Raw genomic sequence first — 20,737 nt, forward strand, 5'->3', positions numbered from 1 at the left:
GGAGACGTAGCCTTGGGAGGGAAGGATATATGTATGTGATGAATAATGCGTTTCAAAGTGTCACCAGGGACGTCTGCTTGTCTGTGACCTACTTAGCAAGTTTAAAGAACCCCAAGCTTCCTGGTGAAGGGAAGCGAGGCCCAAAGAGCCAATTGATGTTCCTTGTGTTCTCTCCAACTCAGGAGGGTTAGTGGTGGCACAGAATCTGAGGACTTTGCTTTACCTGGACACAGCTGTAAGAGCCAGCCCGTCCATGGGGGGCATACCTTTTCTTTCCCTACTTTTTTAAAAACAGTTTTTATTGGAGTATAGTTGATTTACAGTGTTGTGTTAGTTTCAGGTACACAGCAAAGTGAATCAGTTATATACATATATATCCATTCTTCTTCAGATTCTTTTCCCATATAGGTTATTGCAGAATATTGAGTAGAGTTCCCTGTGCTGTATATGCAGTAGGTCCTTATTAGTTATCTGTTTTATATATAGTAGTGTGTACATGTCAATCCCAATCTCCTAATCTCTCATTCCCCGCTCCCCTCGTTTCCCCTTTGGTAACCATAAGTTTGATTCTGAGATCTGTGAGTCTGTTTCTGTTTTGTAAATAAATTCATTTGTATCATTCTTTATTAGATTGCACATATAAGTGATATCATATGATATTTGTCTTTCTCTGTCTCACTTCAATTAGTATGATAATCTCTAGGTCCATCCATGTTGCTGCAAGTGGCATTATTTCGATCTTTTTTATGGCTGAGTAATATTCCATCGTCTATAGATACCACATCTTCTTTATCCATGACTCTGTCGATGGACATTTAGGTTGCTTCCATGTCTTGGCTATTGTAAATAGTGCTGCTATGAACACTGGGATGCTTTGCTACTCTGGAAAATTCTGATCAGCACGTGGTTTCAGCTTTTCCACTGGCAGAGGGAGACATGGATTCAGAGCACACAGGGGCCCCACCTACCTTCTCAGGAGTCTCACAATGAGGCCCCTCCTCGTGGAGGGGGCCCTTTCTTCCGTGTCCCCAATGCCCCAGCGCCTCAGGGCAGGGCTCGTCTGCACCAGGTCCTTCCCCAGAGGCTGTTACCTCTGCAAGAAGCAGCCACATGCTTTTCCTTTCCTTATCCTTATCTCAACAGTCCTTTAGAAACAACAACAAACAAACAAACAAAACGCTGGGGTGGGGGTGGGGCAGGAATCGGTACCCAAGGGTCAGCCCCTTCAGCCAGCAAATACAGACCCCACCCCTTCCCCGGGGCAAAGAAAGGCCAGGAGGAGGGAACTTGCAAACCAATCATAATTTTATAAGCTTTGATAGGAACATAGATCGCTGAAAAAAGGTTCTGATTTAAGAGACGGTCGATATTCAAGACCTGAATCTCCAGCCTGAAGGTGGAGGCAGAGTATGAAACAGATTCATTCGTTTCCTTCCTGGGAGCTCAGTCCACAACCAGAGCTGCCGCCATCTACCTCCTGTGGCTCAAAAGTGCCTTCAGAACTAAAAATGGAATGTAGTGAGTTCCTAACTGATAAAACCAAAACAAACAAAAACAGACAGAAATAACTCAACTCTGGAAATATAACTGCTTAACCATTTCTTTGTGTTTTTATTAAACTTTTTTTTTTTTTAAATTTCTGCCTGGTTATGACAATTAAATAGGAAACCACAATTACAATTCACAAACTGTGGCATGAAAGAGAACACACACCTCATCAGGAATGACACCAAACCCTTTCCATTTTATTCATTCAAGAGAGTCCAGTGCACAAGTGTGAAATACAAGCACTGTCGTTTTTTCTTGCAAGAGGGAAAAACATTTGTTCTGGCAGCGCTTTTACAATTCCAGGAAGTGGTTTTGATACCACAAGATGCAGGAATAGAAACCATAACAAACTTGGAGGGCTTTTGTTTGCGAGGCAGGGACGTCTTGGTTGGAAAAGATTCCCCTTGTGCTTATGAATTGCCTGTCAGCCTCCCCGGCTGAGTCTTCCCAGGTGTTGAAAGAGAAAATGGAATTTCCTGCATAAATGAAGAAAATTCCTATAGAGCAGAATGTTTTCTGTATCTCTGACCCTCCCCCAACCGTGAAGCAAGTTCTCAAGCTTTTCTGGAGCTGCTTTTGGTCACATGACCCTCTATCATGATGACCTTTTTGCTAAAATATATGTGACGCCAAACTTTCTTCTGATACTGCTTCTCTAGGGTTCAGATGACAGCACAAAACATCACTTGTCCAAAAATAGCAGATATTAAGAATGTGGGCATCTATGTTCATGACAAGAGCACATACTTTGCAGGGTATGTCACCCAAAGGAGCTTTTTTATTTTCATTTAATATGGTCCCCTGGGGAGTTAGCCTGAAGTCATTTACAAGTCTTTTCCTGGTCAAAGTTGGTTAATTTGACAGTTCAGGAACTGTTTGTGCCGATTGAAAAAACATTTACGCCCAACAATTCAATGGTCCATAAAGCAATTAAATGTTACCATTCAGTTTACACTTACACACACACACACACACACACACACACACACACAGGAGAGCTGTGACAAAAGGATTAAGAAGGTGAATCCCGTGACTGTTCTAAAAGAAAATGCAAATTTGAGGTGTCATATTCAAGTATTAAAATGCAGAACTAGTCTGATCCCATTTGATTTTATGATTATAAGAAGTCATACTTGTTTCACTGAGGTTCTGGAGTTAATAAAGTTACCTCCTGGGGCACAAAATAATCTACAAAAATTATTCACGATTTTTCACAATGCAGCCACTTGCTTGTTACTTCTTTCAAAAATACGTGGGGACGTCGTATACTGTGGCATTCCAAGAGTCACTACTTTATAGAAGAAGTAAAAGAATAATACCAGCTGACTCATTTTTCTTGCCTTACAGGGGTGAGAAACAGTTTTACACATTTTCAGTCAACACACAGAGGAGGCAGATGTAAACAGTCAGGCACACTCTTCAAAGAATGTTGTTACTATTGCAGCAGATGCTGTTTGGCCCCGGTGAGGAGGAGAAGAGAGAGCAGTTTGGTTGGTTGGCTTTTTAAGTTTTACCTCGCAGAGATTTTAAAACCAGGGTTTTACTAGTTCTTGGCAGTAGACCATCCAATCAGAGGCTCTGTATTTATAAAATAACCAATGTGGGCTTATGCTCTCCAGTTAGGCAACTCGCTATCTTCCGGTCTTACACCAGATGTGGAGGCTTTCAGAGTGCTCTACTAAATTTCACAGACTCTTTTCTGGGGGCAGAAAAGAAAGGACTTATTAGCAGAGCTCTTTACATGCTTCAGAACTGACTCCTGGTTATCTGAAGCTATTGCAAAACTCTGCTTTTCCTTGGATTTGTGGATCCCTTAATCCCTGTCCCCTGAAGAATCTTAATCGCCAGGCCTCCGTCAGACTATCACCCAGTAACAACTCACAGTCATCACAAAGCCCGGAGCAAGGAAGACTCTGCCCAACACTAGTGATATGTGGGGGCAAAGAAAAGGAAAAATCCTCCTACCCTGCCCAACAGGTTACAGGCAGGGACCTTTATTTAAAAGGACGGACACCGCCTGACCTGAAATGCATGTTTAAAGTTCTTGCTGATTATCGTCAGACTCTATGAACCAACCCTTAATCCATGGGCAGAGAGATAGGTATCTTTTTTTTAATCTGCAAAGAATTAAAGAATAAACAAAAGGTCCTACACTAAAATAAGAAATCAGCCCCATCTTGGCACAGTTCTCATCAGAATATTGCACCCAGTGTGAACTAACTCTAGAAGCTTCAAACTGTATAAATTTAAATGTATTTGCATATTATAAAAATAAAGATAAACATATACATATTTTACACTAGTTACGGAACAGCAATGAATGGTCAGTCGATCTCTCTTTCACATTTAACAGAACTGAAATCTGAGTGCTCTAAATACTGCCACCTGTACTGGAATTATGGCTTATATGTGCACGGAAAATAAAATCCCTGAGAAGCCATTCGACTTTTTTTTTTTTTTCTTCAAGTAGCGCTCTCCTTGGAGGATCACAGTTCTGAGGTTCAGGTTGTAAAACATTTGCTCCACAGTCTCTCTCATCCTCCCCCCCCCCCGCCCCGCCCCGCCTCTCCCCACCTTGTCTAGAGGCTAGGTGTGCTTCCTCCCTGAAAGCACCCTGAACACACATGCACTCAAATTCACAGAACACGCCAGGGAGTGTGGAGGGTTTGCCGGGTACAAAAGATGGTCCAGGTGCATTCTGATGCTCTTTTCTCCATGGAAATCCCACAGCCATAAAAGTCACTGGTTTCTGTGCTTTTCACCAACGTTCTTCCTATGTGAGTAGATGAGAAGAAAGCACAGAAATGAACAAAGGAAATAGGAAATGATATTCTCAATGATAAGAACAGCAAGTCATACTGGTTTTTTTTTTGCACCACTGATTTTCATGTCTACTTCTAGAGCTCCGTATAAAATTGTAAATGCAGGCAACCAATGTTCCTACAAAGGAAAGAGGCTTTTTACTAGAAACCTAGTCAAACATTTCTGTCTATGGCATTAAGATCAGACATAAAGAGAAAACTAGACGAATTAGCTATAACTACCTATTCCATTGTAATTTCACAGCTTAACTGGATTTCTGATTAAGAATCCTGAACTCTAAACACAGCACTGCTTCCTTTCAGGAAACACACATAGACACACTAAATAACCCTCTACCAGTAGGAATATATATCAGTACTAAGAAGTGAGAATGAGTGTCTATCTGGACTAAAAAGCATGATTTTACTTATAGACTGCCAAACTAAAAGCTGGAGTTGGATGAAAATAAAATGAAGAAACTGCTGTATCATCAACTAATTAAACCAAGTGGCATTCAATTCAGATAAAAGGGTTAGACGAAAACATGTCAAATGCTCCCATCCCTTATTTTAGCTTTCCTATAATGACACATGACATGATATTTTTTAAAGTGTTTTGACAACACTTAATAAAACATACAAAGACATAAAGGGGTTATTACCTGCTTCTCCCACCCTCCACCCCACATCTGTCTTAATGCTGTCTGATTTTTTGGAAACTGATAATTCAGTATCTACCTAAGACATCTCTCTAGCCCACATAAGAAATGGCTGAGCATAATATTAATAACATCACCAAAAATGCGCACCTTCCATTTACTAAGTACTTACTATACACTAGGAATCACATCGTTCGCCATGTTGCATTATTTGATTAATCCTAACTCATAACACTCTATCAGGTAAGCTCTGCATTCACCAAGAAAGAAGCTGAGGTTCCAATAGGTTAAATAACTTCCCCCAGAGCACACACCAGTGGGCAGCAGGGCCAGGCCTTTAAAGAGGGTTATTTGACTCCGAAGTATGCTTGACAGCTAAAAGCAAGGCTGGAATATTTGGGGCCCTAGGGGTAGTTTCACATTTCTATGGCACTGAGGCATATGGACTTTTGGAAGGCCTATTAATAGAGTAAACTTCCCAGTAGAGAAGGTTTTGAAAACTGCCTCAGACTCAAGTCATCATAAATCTAAGTGCAAAGAGGATGGCAGTGTGAACACTCAACCCAACTAAGCAGTTAACTCTGGTGAAGTGAGTTCCAGCTTCATGGGGGGGGGGAGGTGCTGCGTTACGCTTTTCTCACTGAATCTAACCTTGAGAAATGCAGGCAGCTGTGTCTGGCTGTCTGCTCCCCTGAGCCGCTAGTAAGACTGAGAAACACAAGGATACTTAATCAAGGGCACCTAGAGGGAATATTCCAGTGTTCAAGGGAGAAAAAGGAAAACTGGTTTGAGCGTTTTTCCACGTGGATATCATTTTTCTTGTGTGGGCGCTCAGGGGAAGAGAAGAGCCATGGAATCACCAACCCTCCCCACCTCTCCCTGCTCTTCCATCTCGAACTCGCCCTCATCTGTCAAGATCCACCTCAAATGCTACTTCCTGGAGCTTCTCCTGATTGTCCGGCAGAGTTCTTTCTTCTCTGTGTCCACAGGACTTTGTCGATACACCTGTCGCTGCAGGTATCACATTTTAATTGGAATTAGACATTCGCAAGTTTCTCTGGTTGTGTCTTTGGTTCCCATTCTCCTCAAGGAGGCTATTAGATTCTTGCGGATCTATATTATTTCTCTACCCTCAACAGTTGGCATAATGCCTCGTAGAGGGCAAATACTCAACAAAGATCTGCTGAATGAATAAGGAATAAGATGTGATGAAAAAGGCACAGGCAAAAACAGCCAAGCTACTCTGAGATCATTTCGGTAAGGGGGTGGATGAGAAGTATTAAGGAGATGTGAAGGAAAGACGGTCTGAGTACAGTTAGAAGGACTGGGGGTGGCTTCTCAGAGGAGGTGACACATGTCCTGAGTCTTAGGGAATATGGGCCTTCATCAGGTAGGAGAGAAGGGGTGGCAGCTAGCTGTGGACCGAGAGCCGGCCAGAGGTCAGGTGTGGCTGCCCCTCCACAGTAAGGGAGTGTCACAAGTCAGAAGGGTGGCTGGGGTCTGCTGGGGAAGCCTTGTGTGTCATGTCCGGGATTTTGAACTTGCACCATAATCACCAGGAAGCCAGTCAAGGCTTTTCAATAGAAAATTGATGGGGTCTGATGTTGAAAAATCAATTGGTTTCAAGGACAAAAAGACTAGCGAGGAGGAGGCCAGGTGAGACTCAATGACAGGGATCTTGGCAGAGACAGGAGGACCGACAGGAAAGCACGGGCCGAAGAGAAAAGTTCCATGGCCAGATTCGCTCATTCAAGACACACGATGAGGTGGGGTAGCAGGTCGCAGTGGAAGGCTGACTGCGCGTGGGAAGAGGGAGCGGCAAGGGTTGAGTGGACAGACGCGCAGAGACGGGAGGAGGCACGGGCAGTGAAGAGCTCCGGGGCAGGGGAACGAGATGTGCGCTGTGGAGCCACGGCATGTCCAAGGGAGCAGCCGGGTGGGACGATGGAAACAGGCCCGCAGCTGAAGGGAGGGGTCAGCTGGGGGGCTCGCCCCAGAATCCCCTCAGGTTTCGGAGCCTGCTCTTCCTGGGACGCAGCAAACGCATTCAGCTTCTTTAGAAGCTCAGGCTGACAGTGAAGCCACACCCTGTTGTATTGACGTTAAGCGGGTCTTTTCTGTCCTCTGATGCTTTGACCTCTGCGGCCTTGCCCACCGTGGAGAGACTGCCCCTCCCAGGGTCAAACAGTTAGTGCCCACACGTAGTGAACAACTCAGACGCGAGCGTGCTTCTCATGCAAACCAGCGAGTCTGGAGTCCACACGCCTGACCACCCCGTTGACCAGGCTCTCACACTCCAGGCCACTCTCCACCTGCCCTGATCACACCAGGGCCAGGCTCCAGACAACTCGGGACTGTCTTTGTGCCCCAGAGCCCGCAGAAACTACCCAAACTGGCCCATCCTACATGTGTTCCCCTGCCTTGCCCGTACCTTCCCGCAGAGACCACAGCACAGGCCCCTCCCCTCCGCCTCCTGGCCCACAGGTGCTTCCCCACGCAGCCCCGCCCCCGCCCCAGGGCACGGCGTGCCCCTCCCCGAAGGAACTGTAATAAACTGTCTTTTCTCCGGCAGTCGTTTCCTGATCTCTTGGCCTCATGTATCTCCAATCTTCCATTGCCACGGTATAAGGAGTTTGTCCAGGCACATGGGCACTGGCATCTACAATATGAAAGGAACGATCCCACTCATCTCTTTATCCCGGGAAGATGGGTTTAGGACACTGATGGGTTTAGGAACCCAGGCAACATTGGTTGCCTGCTAAGCAGCTGCAGGTGGCCTCATAAACAGATCTGCATGTACTTCACCTTGACCCCTTCGTGGTGGTGGAGGGGAAGGTGAGCCAGCATGCTCTCCTGCCTACTCAGCACACACATCTACCTGCCTTGCGCCGGTACCTCAATTAATAAGCAAAACAGTCCTAGGTAAGTCAGTGAGTGGATTTTACTCTAGCATCTATATTTGGATTTTGAAATTTTGTTTTCTGTTATTACCTTTATATGTTATGCATGGTGTACATACTAATATTTCTGATAGAAATAACAGCAGCTGGATTTATTGAGCGCTACTTAATCTGTGTAAGGAATGATGCTAAATGCTTCCCCTGAAACTGTCTAAATGCACAGAACGAGCTCAGGAGATAGTGCTGCTGTGATCTGCACCTGTCACAGCGCTAACACACAGCCGGATTCAAACTCAGGGCATAACTGCAGAGCCTGTCAAACTGCCTTGAGAAAGTAAATACCAACGCTGCTTTTAAAAAGCTGTTTGCTGGGACTTCCCTGGTGGCGCAGTGGTTAAGAATCCGCCTGCCAATGCAGGGGACACGGGTTGGAGCCCTGGTCCGGGAAGATCCCACGTGCTGCGGAGCAACTAAGCCCTTGCACCACAACTACTGAGCCTGTGTTCTAGAGCCCATGAGCCACAACTACTGAGCCCGTTTGCTGCAACTACTGAAGCCCGTGCACCTAGAGCCTGTGCTCTGCAACAAGAGAAGCCACCGCAATGAGAAGCCAGTGCACCGCTCGCCACAACCAGAGAAAAGCCCTCACACAGCAACAAAGACCCAACGCAGCCAATAAATAAATAAATAGTCAATTAGCTACAAAGTGGGAAACTCAGGATTTTAAAAAAATGGTTTGCTGTGTTAATCAGCTTGAGCTTTTCCTGATGTTATATTCTTGCGTTACATTAGAATGAGTTTTTTAAAATGACTTTTTTCCAAAAAGGATCTAAGGTGACTGATATATGCATTATAGTAAATTAGGCAAAAGAATTGAGCAGTTTTCTTATTTTTAATTCTCCAATATGTCTTGATTCTGGATAAGTAAAAGATTTGTAATCTTAAAATGTCCTGCTGTATGGAATCTCTTCGTCCCAAGCCCATCCTCCCCCTTTTTTTCCCTAAACTCCCCAAGTCCTTAGGAGGCCCTTACCTATTTAAGAAACCCTCTCTGCTTCCCAGAGACTTACCCTTAAAAATTGGTGCTCCTAAAGTCACAGATTGGGTACAGTAAAAATGATGGCATAAGGGAAAGAAGACTATCTTTTCCACTTAATTGTCCAAGAAAGTGTGGAGATACCTAAGCAGAGAGGGAACAAATTCCAGTATCAATGTGGCTGATGGGAGACTGAATAATCAAAGAAACACTATTCCTCCCAGTCGTGAAAGCAACAAGGCAAGGAGCCCTCTTACTCCTTACAAAGAACAAAACAAATCAATGCAAATCATTGTGATACACCCCACAGGCAACCTCCACATTTAAGCCTCCTTTACTTCTGAAATTCCATCCCATCCCCACCCTTCATGTTTTACACTTCTGAGATCAGTGAAAAATTCTCCATTGGGATTAAGCCAAATTCATCCATTCCTTAAAAAAAAGGTTTTTTAATCGAGTCCTTACGAATCTGAGTGCAGTTAAACATACTTTGCCTATTTATTTGGTGAGGTAAAGGCCACAGAATCTTTGTACTTTTTACAAAAGGCTTAGTTGGTCTTAAATATCCTTATGTCATAACAATGTAACTGCCAAAATTCCTATGCAAAGTAATCACTATGGGTTTGAGAATACTTGCAAACAGTAAGTAGCTGGAATCTTACTTGAATTGGAACGCTATAGTATATACGCAGTAATCCAAGTTTGAAATGCAGTGTGAGCCTTGTCCTTTATTATCGGTAATACTTTCTGGAAAGGAGAAAGCTTTGCCCAGCAATTTTCAAACCAGCCCATTTTTTCTAATTCTGTAACACATGACCTGCCAAAATCAGAATTTGCTTCCTTCTTCAGTTCCACCACTCCACAGACAGATAGGGTAGCACCACAAAAGAAATGGCAACGGCCAGAAGATAAAAATGATACTTTTCTGTTTCCTGCATGTTCAAGGACCAGTCCGTTAAGAAGCCACATGGGAGTGTAAGTTGCATTCCAGTGTGTCTTTTAAAAAAATGTTTATATTGGACCATAGGTGATTTACAGTGTTGGGTTAGTTTCAGGTGTACAGCAAAGTGAAACTGTGATACATATGCATATACTCACCCTGTTTTAGATTCTTTCCCCATACAGACCAATAGAGAGTATTGAATAGAGTTCCCTGTGCTATACAGTAGGTCCTTGTTGGTTATCTATTTTAAATATAGTAGTGTGTATATGTCGACCCCAATCTCCCGATTTATCCCTCCCACCCACCTTTCCCCGTTGGTAACCATAAGTTTGGTTTCTATGTCTGTGAGTCTGTTTCTGTTTCGTAAATAAGTTCATTTGTATCATTTTTTAAAGATTCCACATATAAGCGATATCATGTATTTGTCTTTGTCTGACTTCACTTAATATGATAAACTCCAGGTCCCTCCATGTTGCTGCAAAGGGCATTATTTCATTCTTTTTAATGGCTGAGTAATATTCCATTGTATATATGTAGCACATCTTCTTTATTCATTCATCTGTTGATGGACATTTAGTTTGCTTCCATGGCTTGGCTATAGTATACAGCACTGCAACATTGTGGTGCACGTATCCTTTTGAACCATGGTTTTCTCCAGATATATGCCCAGGAGTGGGATTGCTGGGTCATATGGTAGCTCTTTTTAGTTTTTTAAGGAACCTTCGTACTGTTGTCCATAGTGGCTGTACCAATTTACATTCCTACCAACAGTGCAGGAGGGTTCCCTTTTCTCCACACCTTCTCCAGCATTTATTGTTCGTAGACTTTTTAATGATGGCCATATTCTGACTGGTGTGAGGTGATATCTCATTATAGTTTTGATGTGCATTTCTCTAATAATTAGTGATGTTGAGCATCTTTTCATGTGCCTCTTGGTCATCTGTATGTCTTCTTTGAAGAAATGTCGGTTTAGGTTTTCTGCCCATTTTTTGATTGGGTTGTTGTTTCTTTTGATATTGAGCCACATGAGTTATTTGTAAATTTTGGAAATTAATCACTTGTTGGTCATATCGTTTGCAAATATTTTCTCCCATTCTGTGGGGTTTCTTTTCGTTTTGTTTATGGTTTCCTTTGCTGTGATAAAGCATTTAAGTTTAATTAGGTTCCATTTGTTTATTTTTATTTTCATTACTCTAGGAGGTGGATCCAAAAAGATATTGCTACGATTTATGTCAAAGAGTGTTCTGCCTATGTTTTCCTCTAAGAGTTTTATAGTATCCAGCCTTACATTTAGGTCTTTAATCCATTTTGGGTTTATTTTTGTGTATGGTGTTCGAGAATGTTTTAATTTCATTCTTTTACATGTAGCTGTCCAGTTTTCCCAGCACCACTTATTGAAGAGGCTGTCTTTTCTGCATTGTGTAGTCTTGTCTCTTCTGTCATAGATTAATTGACCATAGGTGTGTGGTTTTATTTCTGGGCTTTCTATCCTGTTCCATTGATCTGTATTTCTGTTTCAGCACCAGCACCATACTGTTTTGATTACTGTAGCTTTGTAGTATAATCTGAAGTCAGGGAACTGATTCCCCCAGCTCTGTTTTTCTTTCTCAGGATTGCTTTGGCTATTTGGGGCCTTTTGTGTTTCCATACAGTTTGTAAAATTTTTTGTTCTAATTCCGTGAAAAATGCCATTGGTAATTTGATAGGGATTGCATTGAATCTGTAGATTGCTTTGGGTAGTATAGTCATTTTGATAATATTGATTCTTCCAATCCAATAACATGGTATATCTCTCCATCTGTTTGTGTCGTCTTTGATTTCTTTCATCAGTGTCTTATAGTTTTCTGAGTACAGGTCTTTTGCCTCCTTAGGTAGGTTTATTCCTAGGTATTTTATTCTTTTTGATGGGACGATAAATGAGATTTTTCCCTTAATTTCTCTTTCTCATCTTTTGTTGTTAGTGTATAGGAATGCAAGAGATTTCTGTGTATTTCATGCAACTTTACCAAATTCATTGATGAGCTCTAGTAGTTTTCTAGTAGCATCTTTAGGATTTTCTATGTAGTATCACGATGTATCGATCATGGTATATGATCCTTTTAATGCATTGTTGGATTCGGTTTGCTAGTGTTTTGTTGAGGATTTTTGTGTCTGTGTTCATCAGTGATATTGGCTTGTAATTTTCTCTTTTTTTGTGGTATCTTTATCTGGTTTTGGTATCAGGGTGATAGTGGCCTCATAGAATGAGTTTGGGAGTGTTCCTTCCTCTGCAAATTTTTGGAAGAGTTTTGGAAGGATAAGTGTTAACTCTTCTCTAAATGTTTGATAGAATTCACCTGTGAGGCCATCAGGTCCTGGACTGTTTGTTGGGAGTTTTTCAATCACAGTTTCAATTTCAGTACTTGTGATTGGTCTGTTCATATTTTCTTTTTCTTCCTGGTTCAGTCTTGGGGGATTGTATCTTTCTAAGAATTTGTCCATTTCTTCCAGGTTGTCCATTTTATTGGCATGTAGTTGCTTGTAGTAGTCTCTTATGATCCTTTGTATTTCTGTGGTGTCAGCTGTAACATCTCCTTTTTCATTTCTAATTTTATTGATTTGAGTTCCTCTGCCTTTTTTTATCAATTTTGTTTAGGTTTATCAATTTTATCTTTTCAAAGAATGAGCTTTTAGTTTCACTGGTTTTTATTTATTTTTTCTACTGTTTTTTTTTCAATTGTGTTCTTCCTCTCTATTTCATTTATTTCTGCTCTGATTTTTATGATCTCTTTCCTTCTGCTAACTTTGGGTTTTGTTTGTTCTTTCTTTGGCTGCCTTAGGTGTAAGGTTAGGTTGTTTGAGATTTTTCTTGTTTTCTGAGATTGTAAGATTGTAAGATTCTGAGATTGAGTAAGATTGTATTGCAATAAACTTCCCTCTTAGAACTGCTTTTGCTGTGCCCCATAGGTTTTGGATTGTCATGCTTTTGTTGTCATTTGTCTCTAGGTATTTTTTTGATTTTGTCTTTGATTTCTTCAGTGATCCATTGGTTGTTTAGTATCATATTGTTTAGCCTCCACGTATTTGTGCTTTTTACAGTTTTTTCCTTGTAGTTGATTTCTAACATTGTGTTTGGAAAAGATGCTTGATATGATTTCAGTTTTCTTAAATTTACAGAGGCTTGATTTGTGGCCCAGCATATGATCAATCCTCAAGAATGTTCCATGTGCACTGGAAAAGAATGTGTATTCTGCTGCATTTGGATGGATATAAATATCAATAAGTCTGTCTGGTCTAATGTGTCATTTAAGGCCTGTGTTTCCTTACTGATTTTCTGTCTGGATGATCTGTCCATTGATGAAAGTGGTGTGTTAAAATCTGCCACTATTATCGTGTTACTGTTGATTTCTCCTTTTATGGCTGTTAGTATTTGCCTTATATATTGAGGTGCTCCTATGCTGCGTGCGTTTATATTTACAATTGTTATATCTTCTTTTTGGATTGATCCCTTCATCATTATGTGGTGTCCTTCCTTGTCTCTTGGGACAGTTTTTATTTTAAAGTCTATTTTGTTTGATATGAGCATTGCTACTCCAGCTTTCTTTTGATTTCCATTTGCCTTTTTCATTCCCCTCACTTTCAGTCTGTATGTGTCCCTAGATCTGAAGTGGGTCACTTGTAGACAGCATATATACAAGTCTTGTTTTTGTATCCATTCAGCCAGTCCATGTCTTTTGGTTGGAGCATTTAGTCTGTTTACGTTTAAGGCAATTATTGATATGTAGGTTCTTATTGCCATTTTATTAATTGTTTTGGGTTTGTTTTTGTAGGTCTTTTTTCTTTCCTCTTTTGTTCTCTTCTCTTGTGATTTGATGACTAACTTTACTGTTGTGTTTGGATTCCTTATTCTTTTTTGTGTGTGCATCTATTGTAGATTTTTGGTTTGTGGTTACTATGAGGTTTTAATACAGCAATCTATATAAAAACAGGATTGTTTTAAGTTGCTGGTCTTTTAATTTCAAATGCATTTCTGATATCCTGCATTTGTATTCTCTTTTCACGACTGCTGGCTTTCATATCATTTTGTGTGTGGATGACTTGCTACCTTTACTGTAATGTTTGCCTTTACCAGTGAGATGTTCCATTTGTAATTTTCTTGTTTCTAGTTGTGGCCTTTTCTTTTCCACTTAGAGAAGTTCCTTTAGCATTTGTTGCAAAGCTGGTCTGGTGGTGCTGAAATCTCTTAGCTTTTGCTTGTCTGTAAAGCTTCTGATTTCTACGTCAAATCTGAATGAGAGCCTTGCTGGATAGAGTATTCCTGGTTGTAGGTTCTTCCCTTTCATCACTTTAAATATATCATGCCATTCCCTTCTGGCCTGCAGTTTCTGCTGAGAAATCAGCTGATTACCTATGGGAATTCCCTTATATGTTTTGTTGCTTTTCCCTTGTTGCTTTTAATTTTTTCTCTTTGTCTTTAATTTTTGTCAGTTTGGTTACTATGTGCCTTTGTGTGTTCCTCCTTGGGTTTATGCTGCCTGGGACTCTCTGTGCTTCCTGGACTTGGGTGACTGTTTCCTTTCCCATGTTAGGGAAGTTTTCAGCTACTATCTCCTTAGATATTTTCTCAGGTCCTTTCTCTCTCTCTTCTCCTTCTGGGACCCCTATAATGTGAGTGTTGGTGTGTTTAATGGTGTCCCAGAGTTCTCTTAGATTGTCCTTATTTCTTTTCACTCTTTTTTCTTTATTCTTGTCCACAGCAGTGATTTCCACCATTCTGTCTTCCAGCTCACTTATCCGTTCGTCTGCCTCATTTGTTCTATTGATTCTTTCTAGTGTATTTTTCATTTCAGTTATTGTATTGTTCATCTATGTTTGTTTGTTATTTAGATCTTCTAGCTCTTTGTTAAACATTTCTTGTATCTTCTCGATGTATGCTTCCGTTCTTTTTCCAAGATCTTGGATCATCTTTACCATCATTACTCTGAATTATTTTTCAGTTAGGTTGCTTATCTCCAATTCACTTAGTTGTTCTTTTGAGGTTTTATCTTGTTCCTTCGTCTGGGACATATTCCTCTGCTGGCTCATTTTGTCTAACTTTCTGTCATTGTGGTTTCCATTCCATAGGCTGCAGAGTTGTAGTTCTTCTTGGCTTCTGCTGTCTGCCCCCTGGTGGATGAGACTGATCTAAGGGGCTTGTGCAGGCTTCCTGGTGGGAGGGACTAGTTTCTGCCCACTTGTGGGTGGAGCTGGGTCTTGTCCCTCTGGTGGGCAGGGCCCTGTCAAGGGGTGTGTTTAGTGGGCAGCTGTGGGCTCAGGAAGACTTGAGGCAGCCTGTCTGCTGATGGGTGGGGCTGTGTTCCCACCCTGATGCTTGTCTGACTTGAGGCCTCCCAGCACTGGAGCCTACAGGCTGGTGGCTGGGGCCAGGTCTTGGTGAGAAAATGGCAGCCTCCAGGAGGACTTGCACCAATGAGTACTCCCCAGAACTACCGCCACCAGTGTCTTTGTCCCCACAGTGAGCCAAAGTCTTCCCCCCTCCCCCCACCAGTAGGAGACCCTCCAATACCAGCAGATAGGTTTGGCCCAGGCTCTTGTGAGGTCACTGCTTTTTCCCCTGGGTCCTAGTGCACATGAGGCCTTGTGTGCACTCTCCAGGACTGGAGTTTCTGTTTCCCCCAGTCCTGTGGAATTCCTGTGATCAAATCCCACTGGCCTTCAAAGCCAGATGCTCTGGGGGCTCCTCCTCCTGAAACCAGACCCCCAGGCTGGGGAGCCTGATGTGGGGTTCAGAACTCTCACTCCTGTGGGAGAACCTCTATGATACAGTTATGTTCCAGTTGGTGGTTTGCCCACCTGGCAGGTATGGGATTTGATTTTATCGTGATTGCACAGCTCCTACTGTGCTGTTGTGGTTTCTTCTGTCTTTGGATGTAGGATCTTTTTTGGTAGGTTCCATCATTTTTTTATTGATAGTTGTTCAGTAGTTAGTTGTGATTTGTTGTTTTCATGAGAGGCGGTGAGCTCACGTCCTTCTACTCCGCCATCTTGTCCCCACCCACTGTATGTATCTCCAGTATTTCTTAAGGTAAAACATTTTCATAGCTAACCTTCTGAATCATGTCTTTTAAATGAAAATCAGTAGACAAATTGAGTCAAGTGGCAGTTTTTCAGAATATATATTTTAACTGGTAAAGGAGGAAAATCTCTTTGGAAATGAGAAAGAAATAGTCCATAAGTTATCTACAAATGAAAGGCAAATAGCAAGCTGCAATTTGCCCAAAGAAGTTCACACTTCCCTTCTGAGCTGAAATTTTAAAGTGTCTCAACCTGTAAAGCAACAGGATGAGACAGGAATTCACAAATAATTTTTTAATGAAAAAAAAATCCTTCTATTGTACCTGCTTTGCTTTTCCCACTGAAAGTATATTTTTGCCCTTTATGATCCCTAAAGTCCAAGGCTCAGTATCCCTGTCTATATTAAAGGTCACTTAGGCTGCTGCTCAGAAGTTCTGAAGGATAAATACGTGACAGATGGATGTGTTAATTAACTACATGGTGGGAATCCTTTCACAGTGCATACGGATATCAAATTACCACAGTGTACACTTTAAATATCTTACTTATCTGTCAATTACATCCCAATAAAGCTAAAAAAAGGAAGATCAGTGGGTGCCAAGGGTTAAGAGGGAAGAGGGGAGGGAGGGATAAAGAGGGGGAATGCAGAGGATTTTTTAGGGCAATGAAAATATTGTATAAGATACTGTAATGGTAGATACATGTCATTCTGTATTTGTCCAAACCCATGAAACGTACAACATCAAGTGTGAACCCTAATGTAAAGCGTGGGCTTCGGGTGATAACAAGGTGTCAGTGTAGGTTCATCACCTGTGACAAATGTTCCAGTCTGGTTGGGGAGGCTGTGTGTGGCCAGGGCAGGGGGTAGATGGGGTCTTTCTGTACCTTCTGCTCGATTTTACTGTGAACCTAAAACTGCTCTTAACAACTAAGTCTTTGTTTTTAAAAATTGCTACCTGTACTTTAGGTATAGGTAGAGTTCTGAAGGAGGCTGATTTCCCTCCAAGAAACTCCATTTCCCTTCTACTGTTCAGTAAACAGGGGGCTGGCAGCAGGGGTACACGTCACTCCACTGCCTTCAGACTGCACTGGGCCAAGGATAACAAGTGTTTGTACGAATTTCCTTAAAACTCACAAATCTGTTTAATACCAACACACCAGGGAGCAAAACCATTCCTGAAAGTGGCACTAAAAATTATTTATTTTCTGCATGGAACTAGGTATTGTATTAGACACAGTGACTGCAGGTGGGCATGGGCATGAAATTTCTCTTTGATGAAAATGTTCTAAAATGAGATTGTGGTGACAGCTGCACAACTCTGTAAATATAGGAACCATCGCTGAATGGGTAAGTTTGATGGTATGAAAGTATACCAAACTTTAAAAAAATGTTTATCAGACAGAATCCATATCCTTAAGGAGGTCAGAATTTTTCAAAGCAACCCAGCAAATCTGCTACTAGACGAATTTTCATCTCATCTCCAAGGCAAATATCCTTGAAAATCAGCCCAGGATTGCCAAAGTATGGAAATGACTCGTATTTCTATCTGGTATCAGCCAAGGGACCAAGAAGTCACTCAGTTGATACGTTTCTCCTTGGAGAGCGAGGTGCCGAAGGCTAGGCATTTCATTCACTTCGTGTAACCTCTTCCCCGTGGAACGCTGGCAGAGACTTCACCATCATCCAAGGTGAGTTAGGAGAATAAGTCACTTTTTTAAAAAAAATCACTACTTGCTCTTTATTCTCTGTCTGTAGGTGAATAACACACCTCGAAATTTTAAAAAATGAGAAATAGAGAAGCTTGGAATTCATAAGGAAGATCCAATCAAATAACAGTCATCAATGGTTTTTCCTTATAAAGCTCATAGTAGCACCATTATTTTACACATGGTCAAAGGCAGGCCGTTAATGACAAGTCTCATTTGACCTACAAAGGAGAGGGGTAAACTGGTCAACGAAGAGCTTGGGACGCCTTTTAAAACCACTGTAAGATCTGGATCAATGACCTAAGAGTAGGGTGATTATTCTGGTTTTCCTGGGATGGCTCTGGTTGCCGCCTATCGTCCTGGCAGAATTATTAAGAATTCTCCTGAAGATGAGACTCACTGGCCTGGGAGCCCTGGAGGGGATCTCAACGAGCAGAATGTCTGGCACACACATGACAATCATCTGAGTGACTCGTTTTCTTAAAGACTAGTGCCTGGCCCTGGAAATTCTGATACACACGTGCCTGATGAAGAAAGTCTGATCTTGACCATCGACCTACATTTTAGAGGAGGAGAGAGCAGTAAAAGGTCACTCCCTAGTGACTTGCCTAAGTTAACTGGGGCTGGAGTTGCAAAACCAGGGCAATAACTCCGGCCTACCAATTTCTACTGTCCGCTGAGACCCTAAGTCTAACTCTCAGAAGCTCTCAGGCTCAGACCCAAGCTGTCTGGACCTAACGACCACCTCCTGGGACAGCTTTCCTCATCGATCCCCAAATCCCACTTCCAATACATTGCCATCCACTTGTAAATTAGAGATTCCACTGGGCTGTGCAGGGCCTGACTGTTTGTTTCCATTTTGTTCTCAAGGATATTCCTTCATTTAGAATTGAGAGTTACCCTCTAAATCTGCCATCCACTGTATGAGACCTTTTCTTAAAAATCCATTTCAAAATAAACCTGTTCACAGAGCTGGGTCAAAAGCAGTTCAGTCCCTAAAGGTATCCCCTCCAGCATCTAGAAGTCTCAGGTCATGTGGCTCTGATTACCCAGGGCTTTAAAGCTGCTCGTTCATTTCAGGTATGATAAACTGGAAGAGAGCGGAGCTGATAGCATTTCTGCAGCTTGGTGTAAATGTCGTTCTGTGGCAGTACAACAGAAGCCGGTGAGAAGACACTAACTCTGGCTCGGCGCCACTGTGGTTTCTCGTGCAAGTGGATATTTTAACTCCAACCTCTATCTCGTCTATTAAATGCCACGTGGCTATGGCAAAACAATAGGTTACCGTCTCTCCTGGCTCAGGAAAATCTACACCCCTGCAAAGCCTATTGCACAATTGTTTCCCTCCGTTCCAGACCCTGTTTTTTATCATATCCCTTTATCCTTACCCTATGTGTAAGAAAGGCACCAGTGTATACCAATTCAGAGAATGGTAACATTTCTGATGTTTGGTATGCTCAGGACAGGGGAATGTTCTGGTTCATATTTAGTTACTGGGTAATCCTAAGAAGCATTTCAAGGTTTCACAATGTCATAGGGTCATATATTAGTGATAAGTTAACCTTAAAAAGCATTCTGAATAGAAGAGCATGAGAAAAGACTTTCCCTTGGGTGTTCAGTGACATTTTGCAGCAAAGACGGATTAGGGATGTTCTGTCTGATGAGTCACCCAGTTTGGAGAAAAGGGACAGCTGGCTAATGAATGAGAAATCCCCAGCAGACCCTTGCTCTGCAGACAGCATATCAAGGGCAGGAAAGCTGATACTTGGAGGGTCGGAGACATAAGTTCCTATCACACAAACTCTCAGGAATGCAGCCTGACAGCAAGTTTCTCAAGAGGCCGTAACAGGTCACCATTCTCAAATACGAACTTTCCAACATCCCTATACAAAGCTTAGATATGGAAAAAATATTCTATGTGGTCAACTAGCAAGAAAAATGCTTGAAGTCTCCTTCATGAATACTTTGTTGATATCACCCAGAGGACCAGGGACTACTTACTGCTTTTCAAGATTTGCAGTAGAAAGGTATTTCATCTCAGTCTAAAGTGGCCTGTTCAGTTCTTAACACTACAGAAGAAACCAAACAGACGAGTTTAACCTAAGTTTATCATCTGAGTTTAATGCTAAGCTAACCTTGTATCCAAAAGTTAGTTCACATGGGTACATTCTGTGTCTTTAAGTCCATTTTGGGGAAGGTGGGAAAAAACCACACAGCTTCTGATTGTCGAGGACTGATAGAGAATCAGAGACCCACAAGAAAAAAGGATCTGCTACAGATTTTCTGCCAGCTTTTCTTATTTAATGAGCCCTCGCTGTTTTCTAAAATGAGGGCCCACTTCATACTACAATGACAGAATGATGACTCTCTATCAAAAAAAAAAAAATCGCTCTTTTTGGTTACATATACCTGCAAATATACTAAAAAACAATGAATCATACACTTTAAACAAGTGAGCTGTATAATATGTGAACAAAATCTCAAAAAAGCTGTTTTAAAATGTTCTTTTATCAGCAAAAGTAAAAAAAAAAAAACATCACAAATAACAAAAAATGAAAGTTCCTAGTTTGCTGTATAAGCCATAGTTTTGCTGTTGCCCAGATAACTAGGTCTGCCCTGGGGGAGCATTTCCAGGTTTGATGAAAGGTACTTTAACCTGGATTTTTGTTCTCAGGAGTGAGGGACAGGGGCTGCGGGTTCAGAACTCACTTGGAACATGGGCTGATCACAGTTGGTGTGGGTGGGTAAACCAAGGCAACATTCACTCGCTCGCTGCCATTCTTGGGGCAAATGATCTCTGCCACGCCTTCTGGTCTGGGCTGACTCAGCAACTCCCCTGCAGGAGAGAGAAATATGCATTAGTGAGATTTGCCTTCAAAAATGAGGCCACCTTAGAGAGGGGGTAGAGGAAACAGGGAGCAGGGCAGGTAGTGAGGACGACGGAAAGGGTCTGCAGACAGTGGAATCAGAGAACAAATGTGCAACCAGAGCAGAACTGGCTCTGCTCTCACTGGCTCATCTGCATCACTGTGGAGAACATTCTAATGGTGATGGCAGGAAGGCTACCGTTCCGGACAAAGCATCTGCCA

General features: G+C 42.0%; 1 protein-coding gene and 1 long non-coding RNA gene across 3 annotated transcripts in view; one reads left to right on the forward strand and one right to left on the reverse strand.

Moving 5' to 3' along the window:
* The window catches only part of LOC138842492 (uncharacterized), a 91,349-nt gene that overhangs the window by 68,514 nt on the left and 2,098 nt on the right, over positions 1 to 20,737 (forward strand). Inside the window, exon 2 of the long non-coding RNA XR_011377140.1 lies at positions 17,499 to 17,630. This is a non-coding gene — a long non-coding RNA (uncharacterized lncRNA). The remainder of the gene's footprint in view (positions 1 to 17,498; positions 17,631 to 20,737) is intronic.
* Positions 1,587 to 20,737, reverse strand: part of MFHAS1 (multifunctional ROCO family signaling regulator 1) — a 116,418-nt gene continuing 97,267 nt past the window's right edge. Inside the window, exons 2-4 of one of the 2 annotated variants that reach the window (XR_011377138.1) lie at positions 20,358 to 20,484; positions 8,979 to 9,088; positions 1,587 to 4,321 (exon numbers count right to left, since the gene is read on the reverse strand). Coding sequence is in view for 1 of the 2 variants with exons in the window: in XM_070044642.1 (XP_069900743.1) it covers positions 4,288 to 4,321; positions 20,358 to 20,484 (161 nt within the window). In the remaining variant the exon portion in view is untranslated. The remainder of the gene's footprint in view (positions 4,322 to 8,978; positions 9,089 to 20,357; positions 20,485 to 20,737) is intronic. The other variant, XM_070044642.1, reaches the window with a different exon arrangement.

The sequence above is a fragment of the Globicephala melas genome, chromosome 21 (assembly GCF_963455315.2).
Source record: "Globicephala melas chromosome 21, mGloMel1.2, whole genome shotgun sequence".
In the NCBI taxonomy this organism is placed as follows: Eukaryota; Metazoa; Chordata; class Mammalia; order Artiodactyla; family Delphinidae; genus Globicephala; species Globicephala melas.